The sequence below is a fragment of the Glycine max genome, chromosome 5 (genome assembly GCF_000004515.6).
Source record: "Glycine max cultivar Williams 82 chromosome 5, Glycine_max_v4.0, whole genome shotgun sequence".
In the NCBI taxonomy this organism is placed as follows: Eukaryota; Viridiplantae; Streptophyta; class Magnoliopsida; order Fabales; family Fabaceae; genus Glycine; species Glycine max.
This window is the reverse complement of record NC_038241.2, coordinates 5,988,142-6,004,124: the sequence shown is the minus strand read 5'-3', so window position 1 is coordinate 6,004,124 and position 15,983 is coordinate 5,988,142. Positions and strand designations below refer to the sequence as shown.

At 34.6% G+C, this 15,983-nt stretch overlaps 1 protein-coding gene across 1 annotated transcript; it reads left to right on the top strand.

Annotated features, from left to right (window-relative positions):
* Positions 1 to 2,204: 2,204 nt before the first annotated feature.
* MYB93 (MYB transcription factor MYB93) lies at positions 2,205 to 6,883 on the top strand. Its single transcript, NM_001250591.2, has 3 exons — positions 2,205 to 2,727; positions 5,157 to 5,365; positions 5,848 to 6,883. The coding sequence occupies exons 1-3, from the start codon at positions 2,436 to 2,438 to the stop codon at positions 6,346 to 6,348; spliced, it is 1,002 nt and encodes a 333-aa protein (NP_001237520.1). The 5' UTR covers positions 2,205 to 2,435; the 3' UTR covers positions 6,349 to 6,883.
* The last annotated feature ends 9,100 nt before the right edge of the window (positions 6,884 to 15,983 follow it).

Genomic DNA, 15,983 nt, shown 5'->3' with positions numbered 1-15,983 from the left:
GGAAAAAATTTCCTCGACCCCATGGTAGGCGCCAAATGTTCTGGCTGAGTTCGTGATGAGTTGTTCGTCTTTCTCCTTTCGTCCCTCGTCTTAGCGGAATCTTTGATCTTCTAACTCGATTTTGGGTGAAGTACCTACAAAAGGAACTCTGACAATCAAGTCAGTTGAGCTCAAGGTGTTTAAGTATTTGTATCTAGAATGATTGAAGATGTACCTAGTGGTCTTTCCTCTAGGTCTATATATACATGTTCAATCTTGGAAAAGTTACATCTTTCAAGGAATCATGTTGACTAACTACTCTAAGTGTTGTGCACGATCGTGGGAAGTTGAAGGCCACCACGATTTAAGTATCTACCCAATTTATGGGCTATAAGGTATACTTACATTTACAATTATTTAGTTTCTTAAAATATCATACACAGTAAGCATTTTTATGTAACATTTAGTTTTTATAATAAGTATTTTAAAATTCACACTTACAATTATTTTTTAGTAGTATTTTAATCCACACAATGCACTTGATTAATATTAATTTTACATAATAAAATTTATAATATATATATATAAACATATAAACACTATTTTAGATTAAAAGAGATGAATGTTTAAGAAAACCCAATATATGTACAACAAAGAAAGCAAAAAACAACGAACAATAGAGATATTTTTGGATTAATTATTAAATTTATGATTAAATTTAAAAATATATTTAAAATAAATAAAACTAAGTGATCAACATTTTACCAACTCAAAGACTTTCTTTGTCCTGATTTTTTATTTATTCTTTTTCTAATGTACCAAAAATATAAATATTTAATATTGGGATAAACATTCGACTCAATAAGAATAAGGATAATTCATAAAAATTCTCTCGGTCATTAATAATAGCTAAAACTACTCTTATTTAAGATTATCTTCTAAAAATGTTTTGAGAACTCATATTTATAATTTATAGGAATAAATTAATTGATCGTATAAAAATATTTACTCAAAAAAATAGGAGTATCAAATCCTCTTAAGTTATGAGTTTGATGTTAACATGTGTGTATGGAAAAATATATCTCTTAATAGTCCTTAATTTTTCATTGAGGGATATCTTGATTCATAATTTTTTTTTGGTTAAATGTCATTTTTAATTCATTATATCTTAATATTGTTTCACTTTATGTTAAGTTTTAATAATTTTATTTTAATTCTTTATGTTTTTAAAAGTTTTATTTTGATTCTTTATATTTTTTGAAAGTTTTATTTTACTCATTTCTTCTAATTTTGTTAGCAAACATTGTTCTGTTAAATTTAAAAATAGTTATGTCTAAATGTATTTAAAATGTATTCAATCACACCTAATTTCTCAACCCTTGCATCTTCTGCAAACTCCATGACCATCGTCTACTTAGATATACAACCTCCGCAACACTAAATCCATTATCAATAAACAACTTGAATATGTAACCTCCATTCACCAAACAATACTAGCGTGTCATCCCATATCCAACACCAATATAGATGAGAAATATTGGATCTTGATGGTGATGAGAAATTTTAGATTTGATGTCACAATAATAATTTTGAATCTTATTTTGATTTTTAGTTGTCATTATTTTAAATTAATTATTTTAAAATTTAATAATTAATAAAAATTAAAAAAATGACTAAAATAAAACTTTCAAAAACAAAAAGAATGAAACTTTTGAAAACAAAAACTTAAAATAAAATTTTAAAAACTTAATATATAAGATTTTAAAAATACAAAAGAACAAAATGAAACTTTCAAAAAAATACAAATGATTAAAATAAAATATTTAAAATTTAATGTATTAAAACAAAACAACACTAAAACATAATGAAAAAAATACTATTTAACTTTTTATTTATTTATTAAAATTAAGCTCGTATTTTAACTTAATTATTTTTTTTATTAAAGTTAAAACATGCGTCATCCCCTAAAAAACTAATTCCAGATCGCATGGAAGCGGCCACATAATTAGTATCTGATAACTCTGATTAACTTGATAAGCAACTGTTTCAAAAAGCATACCGTATCATCAGAACAAAGCGTCCGAATCTGCGCCACGTCAAATCCCACTACCAAACGCACGGTCACCAAGGAAGGACCACGGTTCCGTAAAAACACCCGAGAAGCAGCGTAACCCCCCTCTTTATTATCCACGACAAGATAAATGGATAGTGTTGTAGTGTTTGCCGTCTCTCTTTCCTCTCCCATCTGCGAAAGCCAAGGGTCACCAAAACCATCATCATAACCCAAACCCAACCCAACCCAACACAACACAACACCACCTCCTATCACATAATAACAACCTTAACCTTAACCTTAAACCCCCCAATTTTCATGTCTCGGATCCCGTGATTCGGATCCCCAACAAAAAAAGAAACCTCGTATTTGTTATTTTCGTCGGATCCGGTTGGGAACGCTCATGACGCGGCGTTGCTCGCATTGCAGCCACAATGGGCACAACTCCAGAACCTGCCCTAACCGCGGGGTTAAGCTCTTCGGGGTCCGATTAACCGACGGGTCGATCCGGAAGAGCGCCAGCATGGGCAACCTAACCCACTACGCTGGTTCCGGGTCGGCCCCGCTCCATGTCGGGTTGAATAACCCGGGTTCACCCGGGGAGACGCCCGATCACGCCGCCGCCGCCGCCGACGGCTACGCCTCCGAGGACTTCGTTCCCGGGTCTTCTTCTAGCTCCCGTGAAAGAAAGAAGGGTTCGATTCCTTATCTCAAAACAAAAAATAAAAACAAACAGTACTTTTTTTATTTTATTTTACTTGACTGTGGGAATTGCATGTTGGTTTTTTTTTTTTTTTTGTGTACTGGTTGATTGAGTTAGGTGAGGTTGATTAAGTTGGGTTAATTGTTTTTGGATTGGTTTTTGGAGTAAGGGCTTTAGGTCTTGTATCTCTTGATGGCGGTGTGATCGTATCTGCTCTTGAATAAGAGTTGCTTCGGTAAGCCAATCCCCCACTCTTGCGCTTCCTTATTTGCCTGAAAGCGATTCCAGGAAAGCCTAGCATGGAGCTTTCTTGTGATGAAATCGCTTACCCCTTCTTCTCTGCATGCTAAGGCTCAGTCTTTCTAGATATTTTAGTTATCCATTCGTCCCCTATAGGCTAAACTTCACTCACTTTCATCACTACCCCTCCCCTGCCTATTCACTCTTATTCTTCTTTCAAGCCTTATGCTAAGCACGGTTCGGAGAGCACTTTTAGTCTGCGTAGGTGAATGGAAGCCCCTCTTGAAAGCAGAAAGAAGCGGCTATTCCCACGGCGGAGTCACCATTGACTTTATTTATTATTATGGTAATTTGGTGTATCAAGATGTCAATCTGAGATCTTATTTCTGTTTTTGGGTGGTGTCACTGTTGGGGATAGATAACTAGACGAGAAAGGTACATATAAATTAGCTTTATTAGGGGGTTTCCTTTTTTTTATTTTTTATGAGTGAGTTGTTTGAATGATTGTGTGCTTGGCTGCTTAGATTTTGAATCGGTAAAATATTGAGAAATTGATTGGGGGTGTCTGTAAATCTCAAGTCATGTTCTTTGAGAAGAAGTTGCTTGTGTGGCTCACTTAAGGTTCTAATCAGCAAGTAGCCTTGTCTGTATGAGTTTTAACTAGTCTGACCCGTGATAAAGAGCAGGTTTTTAAGCCCTTTTGGCCTGGGAGACATCTTATGTACCAAGAGAAAAGTTCATTATGCTTGATTTCTATTGGATTATTATTGTTTGTTTACTTTGGAACTGTACCGTAATTATGGGGGTGTGCTATGTGCATGTATTTCACTATTTCAGCTACATGGAAAGTGCTGCTATAGATTTTGGACTTTTTGTTTATAATTTATAATAAAAAAGATAGACACCAAATAGTGCAAAGAGGTTTATGTAAGTTTTACAAGCACTGATGCTGACTCTATACTGGTTGATGTTCATGCTATCATTCTTATATATCAGAAGATAGGGTGACAAGCACACTTTTAAGTCGTAGATTTACAATTTTTTCTACCAATTGCAAATAGGATATTGTCCTGTATATAAATCAGGCTGAGTATGTGAGGGCACAAATGGGATAATACAGTTCTATGTTTCATTCACTCTGGGGGTCGCATTCTTGTTTGAGTCATGTTATTCTTCTTAATTGAGTAAATTGATTCCTTCACAAATCAAGGAAGCACCTGGGTATGGTTTAGATATTGTAGCTTCATTTTTCACTTTATCCTGGAAGGTGGTTGAGATACATTGTAACATCTAGGTTGCTGTTTGGTGTGTACATGGAGTGTAGGGGTGGGAGTAGGTCCATCGATTTATCATGGGCCTTTTACTAGCCCTCCATAAGTTTGGAGCTTGTAAAATGGCTTATTTAGACAATATTCAGACATAAATTTATTGAGCATGCATTATTTATTGTTGTGCCTTAGTTTTTAAATATTACACATATCTCCAATAAGATGTGTGATTCATATTAATTATTGATAATTAAGATGTGGGTGATGTTGGATTGAAGTGGGGGTGGATGAAATGGAGGAGTGCCTCGGGTGTTATTTGTGATACAAAGTTATTCAAACTTAAGAAAAATTTACTCCACAACTATAAAATCTGTGGTGTTGTAGGAAATTGAGTGTTCGGCAATTAAAACCAAAAAGAAAATAAGCTCAATGTAGTAGAGATCAGAATCTTGCAGTGGATGTGTGGACACACTAGACAAGATAAGATAAGGAATGAATGCATCAGAGAGAAAATTGGAATAGCACCTGTAGCAGAAGATATATTAGAATCTCCCCTTAGGTGGTTTTGATGTGAATAGAGAAGACCTGTAGAAGTCTTAGCAAGAAGAGTACATTAGAGGTAGACGGAGGCCAAGAAAAATTAGGCAAACTAAACCATTAAGGGGGATTTGTAGGTCAATTCTTTGTTTATAGATATGATTCACAATAAAACACCATGGTATTATTTGATCCATGTAATTGACCCCACGTAGTGGGAAAAAGCTTGGTTTGTTGTTGTAAGCTTAGCTCTGATGAGGCTTATAGGTCTTAAATGATGAAAAGCCTAAAAAATATCTTAATTTGTGATTCATTTATGGCCAAACCAAATTTTTAAGTTGTTCTTAAGGTTTAATTTATAGTTTCTTCTATGCAGGTGTTCCATGGACTGAGGAGGAACATAGAATGTTTTTGCTCGGATTGCAGAAGCTGGGCAAAGGTGATTGGCGTGGAATTGCAAGGAACTATGTTATATCAAGGACGCCTACTCAAGTGGCCAGCCATGCTCAGAAATATTTCATCAGGCAAAGCAATGTGTCCAGGCGAAAAAGACGGTCCAGCTTGTTTGATATTGTTGCAGATGAAGTTTGTACCCTTATTTGCAAATTACATCAAAATGCATACAATGAAATTGTTGCTGCTTAATCTGTTCCTGACTTTGTGACCGTTGATTAGATTATCTAAAATTTGTTTCTTTGAAGATATTGTGTGACTTGTTCTGGCTTCTGTGATGAATGAGTTAGTTAATCTTAGTTAATTTCATACACAATATCTTAGTTAATCTCATACATGATATATTGGTGGTCCACAATCTGTAATTTATGATAATTGCCCATTTCCTTTCTTCTGCAGCGGATTTGACAATTTTTTATCTTGACTGGCTTCCTGTGCATTAGTAACTTTGTTTAGATTATATATGAAATCATGGCTCTAGGGTAGTTTGGAGATATTGCATTTTCACATGTGATACTTTTTCGAATTCCATTATTATAAATATGTAACTTGCCCTTTGTCCTTAGAACCTTCTCATTTTTCTAGATTTCTTGTATTTTTGTTGTGACTTGCAGGCAGCTGACACTGCAATGGTACAGCAAGACTTCTTGTCTGCTAATGAGTTACCAACTGAAACAGAAGGCAATAACCCCTTGCCTGCTCCTCCTCCCCTCGATGAAGAGTGTGAATCAATGGATTCCACAAACTCAAATGATGGAGAGCCTGCCCCATCAAAGCCAGAAAACACACATCCATCTTATCCTATGTTATATCCTGCGTATTATTCTCCAGTGTTCCCGTTTCCTCTGCCCTATTGGTCAGGATACAGTCCAGAGCCCACCAAGAAGGAGGAAACACATGAAGTGCTGAAACCAACTGCAGTACATTCTAAAAGCCCTATCAATGTTGATGAACTGGTTGGCATATCAAAACTGAGTTTAGGGGAGTCTATTGGTGACTCGGGTCCCTCCACCCTGTCTCGAAAACTTATTGAAGAAGGACCCTCTAGACAATCAGCTTTTCATGCAACACCAACATGTGGTGATATGAATGGCAGTGCCATCCATGCAGTTTAAGCGTGTGCCTCGTGTTCCGAGGAAGGGATTGTTATGTGAGCATTATGGATCAACTTGGGGCCTGCATGAATGTGGTCTTGTGTTCATCATACATCTGTTTGTGGGGTAACCTAAATAATTTTTTTCTTTGCCCATTCACAGTGATTAACCTAGTTTGTTTATTTGCTGGTAGCAGTAGCGTCTAGGAGTTACTTTGGGTCTCTAAACTAAAACTTTATGTTTGTCCAGTGATTTTATTTGTCAGGGTTATGTAAAGTTAATGTTGATTGTGCAGTTTGACAATCTACCTAGTACCAAGTTGTGCTTCATGTTTGAAGTGCTGTGGATTAAAATGTTTGAAGTGCTTTAGCCCCTCAAACCCGGGTCTCTCCTGAATTAACCCAGTGAGACAGGAAATCAAGAGCACTGAGCTGCTTGCTAGGGTTTGAAATGGGTTGAGTTTTTTTTTTTCTCCTTCAGGTTTGGTTAGTTTTTATAAAAAACTTAATTTGGGCTTGGAAATTTATTTTAAAGATGTCAATTAACATATGGGAGTATTACCCATCCCCAAAAAGCATTATGGAATTGTGATTTCACAGCATAATCAGGGTGGGAAAATTGTGCACAATGGAATGCAATGAATCACGATTTTGTAGTGCATCTTGGTGTAGGAAAAAAATGCACAACGAAATCATGATTTCATTGTACAAGAGGAAGTTAAAAGATGACAATACAATGGAAGCGTAATAGAATCACACTTGAAGAAATGTACAATGGATTCAAACTCATGTTCCTTTCTCACACATCAAGTCCATTTTAACAAATCATTGTGTTCTTGAAAAACTTAAAAGAATTAGAAAAATTATTCAATAACAAAACACATACAAATAAAAGTCTAATGATATGTACCTTATTAGTCATAAAATAACTAGAAAAGCCAGGATAGTTAGGTTGTGCCTACATATTAATATCTTCATCACTCATATTTTCATTATTATTATCCCTCCTTTTATCATTTTCATCATTAGGCTTGACTCCATACAAAAGGTTCGACGGCTAAAAGAATTATCTTTCATCATTCATCATTCATATTTTCTTATCCAACTAGCATTGTAACTTCGTTAGATATAAACATATTCTAATCTTTTGACCTACATAATCAATACAAAAAATATAGTTATTTTAAGAAAATGCATAACACAACGGAACTGTGATTCTGTTGTGTAAGATTTTGTACAACATAATAGAATCACCATTGCATTGTACAATATATTTTGTTACACAACAAAATTAAGATTTTGTATTCCATTGTGCAATAACTGTGCAACACAATGAAATCATGATTCTTTTGTGTTACATAATGCACTGAGTACAATAAAATTTTGATTTCTTTGTGTAATAAAATTTGTTGCATAATAAAATTGTGATTCCGTTGAACAACAATAAAATCGAAAAAAAATCATGATTTACACAACGAAATCATAATTTTATTTTGACTACGAAAAAAAAAACTAAGATGCGTGTGAGTGAAGAGACGGAAAGAGAAAAGAGGGAGAATAAATGAAAAAAAGAAAGAGAGAGAGATATCTTGAAATAAATCCATGTGTGTCAAGACATTATATACTTGGACTTAAATGTTACATTAATAAGTAAATAATATAAAAAAAACTAAGTTATTGGGATAATATTGAAGGAAATATAGAAATGGAAACAGAGATTTTAATTCCCATTATTTTCCTTTCTTTTATTTTTTTAATTAAACAAAGATTAAAAAAAATTAAAAATCTCCCATTTCTTTTGTATTTCTTTCTAACCATAGTTAATGTGAATTAGGCTAGTCGGCTCCAAACAATTCACCCATCTGTCTCATTTTCATCTTCGCTCCCTGCATAGGATTTTGAATAAATTGATCGTTGTCGAAGTAAAACTTTACCTAATTCGTTGCTGTGCTGAAAATCCTGTGGTTGCACGTTCTATTTTGAATGGTCCACGCGAAAAGGATTTAGATATTGGTAGTTAGTAAGCAAAGTATAATTCACGTCAAATTATGAATTTGAACGACTATTAGTATAAATTATTATTTTTTTACTTGTACTCAATTCTCTATTTTACATCATAAAGGAAGTTCAATTTTTAAAATATGTATTTCAAAAATTACAATTTTTTATATATGGTAATGCATAATAGAATAATAATTTGAAAATTTTATATTAATGGCGAGTTAAAATTCATAAAATTAAATTCGAATTTGTAATAAAAAGTTGCTAGGAATGTAAACGGATTTTAGCCTAAACTTTATAAGGTCTTATGTATGGACACCCAAATGGAAGAAAGCTCTGTTAGGAGTAGCCTTCTATAGTTGAAGAAGACGATTTTCTAAAATAGAGCACAAAGAAAGTGAAAACAAGGGAAGAAAAAAAAAACGTGGATGTAAAGATGTTGATGGAAGTAAAATGGGAACAATGTTAAAAAATTGATAAACTTGCGTAATTCATTTTATGGGAAGTTTCTCAGAATATGCGTTGAAATTGATTCGATAAAAGTTAGCCCTACAAGTAAATGTTCTAGGATAAATTCTCCATCTCGAGTATGAAGGGCTTCATTCAATAAGTTTGTGATGTAGAAACTATAGTCACAAACATAATCAATGTGCAGAGATGACGAGCAACAACACCAATGGTGGCATAGTTATTGATGCCTGAAGGTTGGTTATGAAGGTATTGATGTTAACCTTACCTAAACTTCAAGAAATGCGGATCATAACAAGAGGGAAGTTTGCCCATAAATATAGAAAAAGAGGGAAGTTTGCAACATGAGGCAATCATAGCTAATTTTGGATCATGATTCTAGGCTTTAAATGAGTTGAATGAGGCAGGTTCAGATAAGGAAATTAATGGCACACGTTTGCAATTCCCGTGGGGAATCCACAAAATTTAGTATTCAAAAAGGCAAATCATGGTTCAACAAAGTAAGGGGAATGCAAGGGATCTCATGTGTCAACAAGTCATGCTAATTTTGGTAGCAAGTGTATGAAGTAGGAGTTAAAAGTTCTCTACCAAATGGAAATTATGGAAAAAAAGCAATGAGAGGATTTCCAATTAAAAATAGAGGTAAAATCAATATTTGAAAGTCATGCTATGTAGATAAACCAATAGGATGTGGAGTTTACTATGAAGCAATCATCTTTCAAGAATCTTAAGAGACTAGTCCGCTCTCCCTTGGGAAATGCTTTGTAGTCAAAATAACAAGCAAATAAAGGTGGTTATTGCAAATAAGAATTATGATAATGGGCTAGGCACCAAGATGGTGTGTAGTGGGCTGAGATCGCAAATTGTTAACCATTTTTAAATGAATGTGTTAAGTTGAAATTGCTAAGGTGTAGCTAGTAAAGGGCTTTTGTAGGCTTATAGAAGATATTGTTTGAGAAAATAAAGTGTCTTTCCTCATTCTAATGGAGACCCACTCATGTGGGTAATGAACATGTGCAGTCGTTAAAAGAATTATTTTTTATGGTATCCATATTTAGGATGCTCACGAGCATATAAGGGGATTTGTTGCCTTTGGAATACCAACAATGGTCTGTGAAGGATATTAGCTCTTCCGATCAAGTGGTTCAAATAAAGGTTTGTAAGGAACGAGGTGTCAGATGGTTGTTTTTTGGTGTGTATGAGATCCTTCAAATTGCGAATTGAGGTGACCTTTGGCAGAATTTGAAGTTTTTAAGGGAATATTATGATGCCTTTGGTGTGTGTTGGGAGATTTCAATACAATTCTCATCCCATATGAGCGTTAGGAAGAGTACATTACTTCCAACCATCAAAATGTTGTGAATTTCCAATCTACCATTTAGTATTGTGATTTGCTTGATGCAGGTTTCCAAAGGTGCCTATTTACTTAGAAGTGTAGTCAACTTTAGGAGAGGATGGACTATGGATTATTCAACCTGCATTGGTGTTTGATTTATCAATAGAGAACTATTTACCAGTTGCCTTGTTTTAAATTTGACCATCTCCCCTTTTTTTGTTCTTTAATCTAAGTGTCAAGGATCAATCATTTTAGTCACCCCTTTAGATTTGAAGCAACTTTACTTGTCAAGACTTTTCCAATTTCATGCAAAGCAATTTGTGTGATGCCCCAACATGGAATAGTAGAATCAATTCTTCTCAGACAACACTCAAAGACTAGAATAAGAGTGTGTTAGGCCATATTTTCCATAAGAGAATAGTCTTAATCAAGAGATTGAATTGTAAAATATACATATACTGATCTAAACATGCAAATCAATTTAAATGGCATATTCAGATCAAACAGCGGAAATTAAAATATTACGAACGTACCTCCAGCCATTACAAATCGAACGCGAAGCGGCACACACACGAACCCGAAAGACAGTTTTGTTTTTCCAGACCCTTACTCACTCTGAATAGATGGTGTATTTTTTTTCTGAATAGAGAAGTGGGTTTGGTGATACAAAACTGAGAGCACCCCATCATATTTATAGAGTCTGTCCATCACAAAGCTCAACTTGTTATCAAAACGTGAGATAGGAAGTTATCAGTACGTGAGATAAAGGATGGATACGTGATTTGTTACTGAAGGTGGTTGCAAATATATTTCAAAGATATGGGTTGAATGTGGATGGAAAATGGATCAGATTCAGAAATAACTAAATTTTTCAAAATAATAAAATATAAAAAGGAAGCACGTGGAGTGTGAACGTGGACTTCCAACATTCTCCCACTTGATCCATTTAACTCAACATCAACCGTAACAAGAAACATAATATATGAGTCATGGCGATAGGTCCTCTGATGATGAGTAGTATCCTCCATGTACCACAATATATCAAGTCTCTCAACACTAGCTCTTAACTTAATGAATAAACTATATGTTTATTCTATATCTAAACCGAATGATTTTTCTCGAAATAAATAAATATGTGCACAAAACCATATGAGAAAATATCTAATTGAATAAGAGTTTCATTGAAAATAACAAATGTACGTACAATGAAATTACATCATGGAACCAAGTCCCATTCGTACTACATGATCCTTAAAATTCTTTGGTGGCATGCCTTTAGTTAAAGGATCAGCAATCATCAACTCAGTGTTGACGTGTTCAATGACCACTTTCTTTTCTTTAACACGTTATCTTATGGCTAAGTACTTGATGTCGATGTGCTTACTTTGACTTCCACTTTTGTTATTTTTAGCCATAAACACCGCAGCAAAGTTGTCACAATACAACTTTAGTGGCCTAGAAATAGAGTTCACAACTCTAAGGCCAGATATGAAACTCTTCAACCATACACCATGCGAGGTAGCCTCAAAACAAGAAACGAACTCAGCCTCCATAGTGGAAGTAGTAGTTAAGGTTTGCTTAGCACTTCTCCAAGATACAGCTCCACCGACTAACATAAAAATATAACCAGATGTTGATCTTTGTGAATCAACGCAACCAGCAAAGTTTGAGTCGGAGTAGCCAATCATTTCCAGACAATCAGTTTGTCTGTACATGAGCATGTAATCCTTTGTTCCTTGAAGATATCTCATCACTTTCTTTGCAGCTTTCCAGTGGTCAATACTTGGATTACTTTGATATCTTCCCAAGACTCTAACAGCGAACGCAATATCAGGTCTAGTGCAAACCTGAGCATACATAAGGCTTCCAACTGCTGAAGCATATGGAATATTTTTCATGTGTTCCTGCTCAAAATCATTTTTGGGGCATTGACTCAAAGCAAGTTTGTCACCCTTCACAATGGGAGCTACACTTGGTGAACAATCTTTCATATTAAATCTCTCTAAAACTTTGTTGATATAGGTGTCTTGAGACAAGTCTTGCTTAGATACAGGGGAAAAGGTCTCTCTGTAATCGATTCCTTCTCTTTGAGTGAATCCTTTAGCAACAAGTCTTGCCTTATGTCTCTCGATGTTGCCTTCTGAGTCTTTCTTTGTTTTGAAGACCCATCTACATCCGATGGCTTTTACACCAATAGGCAACTCAACGAGATCCCAAACATGGTTAGATGCCATAGAATCCATCTCATCCCTCATAGCATTATACCACAAATTTGATTCCTTAGAACTCATGACTTGTGAAAACGTCTCAGGATCATTTTTGGCTCCAATGTTGTAGTCTGATTCTTGTAGGTACACTACATAATCACTAGGAATTGCTGTCTTTTTTACTCTAGTAGATATTCTTAATGTTGTTTGGTCATCTTGCTGAGGAACTTGTTCAATATCATCATGTTGTTCCTCACAAACAACTTGATCTGCATGATCACTTTCAACAGCTTGTGGAACTTCAATCACTGGTTGTCTAACACCCTTTTTAACTTGAGGGGTGGGAATGACTACCAACCTATTACTTGTCCCAGAAGGTTCAGCTTCATAGTGATCCCTTTCAGAAGAAATGTTCTGAAATTGATCACTCTCATTGATCAAGTCATTTTCAAGAAACTTTGCATTCCTTGATTCCACAATCCTAGTGTTGTGAGATGGACAATAGAACCTATACCCTTTAGACCTTTCAGCATATCCAATGAAATACCCAGTAATAGTCTTAGGGTCTAGTTTCTTCTCTTGTGGATTATAAATTCTTACTTCAGACGGGCATCCCCAAACGCGTATATGTCGCAAACTTGGTTTCCAACCCTTGAATAACTCAAAAGGTGTCTTTGAGACAGCCTTGGTTGGAACTCGGTTTAATATATACGCTGCCGTCTTAAGAGCATCAATCCACAAAAATTGAGGAAGCTTTACATTACTCCTCATGCTTCTCACCATGTCTAATAAGGTTCAATTTCTTCGTTCTGCCACACCATTCTGATCCGGAGAACCAGGCATAGTGTATTGGGCAACAATCTCATGTTCTTGAAGAAATTTCGCAAATGAACCTGGTGCTTGTCCATCCTCTGTGTATCTACCATAGTACTCCCCACCTCTATCTGATCTCACGATTTTAATTTGTTTTCCACATTGTTTCTCAACTTTAGCCTTAAAAACTTTAAAGGCATCTAAAGCTTCATTCTTAGAATGAAGTAAGTAGAGATACATATATCGTGAATAATCATCTATAAAGGTTATGAAGTATTTCGGACTATTTGCATCCATGTCTGGACAACATATGTCTGTATGTATGATTTCTAATAAATTAGAACTCCTCATTGCACTTTTTTTAGACTTGTTAGTTTGCTTACCCTTAATGCAATCTACACAAGTCTCAAAATCAACGAAATCCAAAGTACTAAGTACTCCTTCATTTACTAATCACTTGATTCTCTCAATAGAGATATGTCCTAATCTCCGGTGCCACAACATAAAGGATTCTTCATTCACAATACATTGTTTTAACCCAACAGAAACGTGCATAGAAGTAGCGTCGCTTTTCAATTCAATCGAATAAAGACCATCAACTAATTGACCACAACCAATAATTTCATATTTATTTAGTAAATTAAAACCGAAGTCTGTAAAATTAAAATAAAATCCCAAAGGTACAAGTTTAGAAACATAAATTAAGTTTTTACAAAAACTAGGAACATAAAAAACTTTCTCCAAATGTAATTTAAAGCCACTACTTAAAACTAAGACGCACGTTCTAATGGCCTCTACATGCGAGCTCATCCTACTCCCTGAGTAGATGCACTGCTCACTTCCCACTAGCTTCCTTAGGCTTTCCATACCCTGCAAGGTATTAGAACACATGGATTGTAGAACCAGAGTCAATCCACCATGTATTATGATTCACATTAATCATATTAGATTCATAACAAATGAAAGTAAATGGTGTACCTTTCTTCTCAAACCAACTTTTAAATTTGGGGCAGTCCTTCTTCATGTGTCCTTTCTTTTTACAAAAGAAACACTTTGACTCCTTTTTAATTGTTGGTTGAGTCGGAATCCTTCCTTTATTTGTGCCTACAGACTTCTTCCTATCCTTTCCAGAAGTAGAAGTAGTCAAATTTACCTTCTCACCCTCTTCCATTATCAATCTCTCCTCTTCTTGAACACACATGGTCATCAATTCATTAATAGACCATTTATCCTTATGTGTGTTGTAGGAGATTTTGAAGGGTGTATACTGTTGAGGTAGGGTGCACAAAATGATATGTACCAGGAAGGATTCAGACATGGTAACTTCCAGGGTTTTCAACTGAGCCACTATGTCCCTTAAGCGCATGATATGTTCACGCACACCTCTCGTTCCAATAAGCTTAATGGAAGAGAATTGCATAATGAGTGTGTTAGCAAGCGACTTCTCAGAGGTCGTAAACTGTTCATCAATGGTTTTCAACAGATCTTTGACCTTATCATGCTGGTCAACTGAACCCCGGATACTAGCGGATATGTTGGTTTTTATGAACATAACGGAGAGACGATTAGATCTCTCCCACTTTTCATAAAGGTCAACATCATCAGGTTCGCTAGTTTCAGTAATAGCCGGTGGCTCATCCTTCCTTATAGCATAGTCAATATCCAACCAGCCCAAATGAAGGAGAACTCTTTCCTTCCAAACCTTATAATTATCACCTTTCAAAATGGGAAGGTCACAAGAAATATTCATAGATTGTGAAACTGCAAACAAACACTCATGCTCATTAAGAAAATTTGAGACTAAACAAATGCCATGTTTTGCCAATACAAATCATGTCTCAATATATGAATCTAGTGACACAAAACTTGCTTGTGGGCTAAAGTCCTACTCAATTAGATTCATCATGCAACTTTATGATAAAACTATTAAATCATGTTCTTTTCCTTAATTCTTGTGGGTAAATTAAGAAATATAATTTAATATTTTATCCTAATTAATCATACAAATACAACAAAATTCCTGTGGATAGATTTCATCACATTACATATGATTAATCACAATTAATATTTCTAATGTGATTATAAATTTAGCATATAATTTTACTCAATTAAAGATGTTGTGGCTATTCTCTAATTTAATAAAATTATATTAATCACTTAACATTCAAAAATAATCTTTGCATAAACATACTTAATAATGAAAATGTGCTCAATATTGAATCATAAAAATTACATGTATACCAATTCAAAATAACATTGTACGCATATCCATTCAACATGTAATAAACTTTAAAGGATCAAATCCAATGCATACCAATATTTAACATAACATTGCATGTTCAACATAACTTAGAGACACACAATTTTAAACCATTTGTGCATAAATGATTTATCCTTCAGAAGTTATAAATATACATGAACTGCACCTAATAAACAATTAAATTGCAATAGCTTAGCAACAAAGGGAGTCATTTCATGTTGCAGGGTAAGGGTTCAAGATCAGTTCAAGGCGTTTTCATTTCATTTATGCGTTCCTTTTAATTAATTAAAAATGAAAACAAGCAATAAAAGGCTATCAATGAGATTCAAACTCCTGACAGAAAGGTAATACTAACCGCATCAACCACTAGATCAAGTCATGCTTTGTTTAGAATTTTCACAAAACAATATATATTAACAATTTCACATTAGTAAACATCCGCATGTACATCTTCATCCTTCAGCGTATCACATTATTTAATATATAAAAGTTAGCTTCCTTTTACGCTTTTCGAAAAGGTTCAAACTTTTAATATTTAAATATTAAATTCAGCCCTTTGAGAAGTGTTTTTA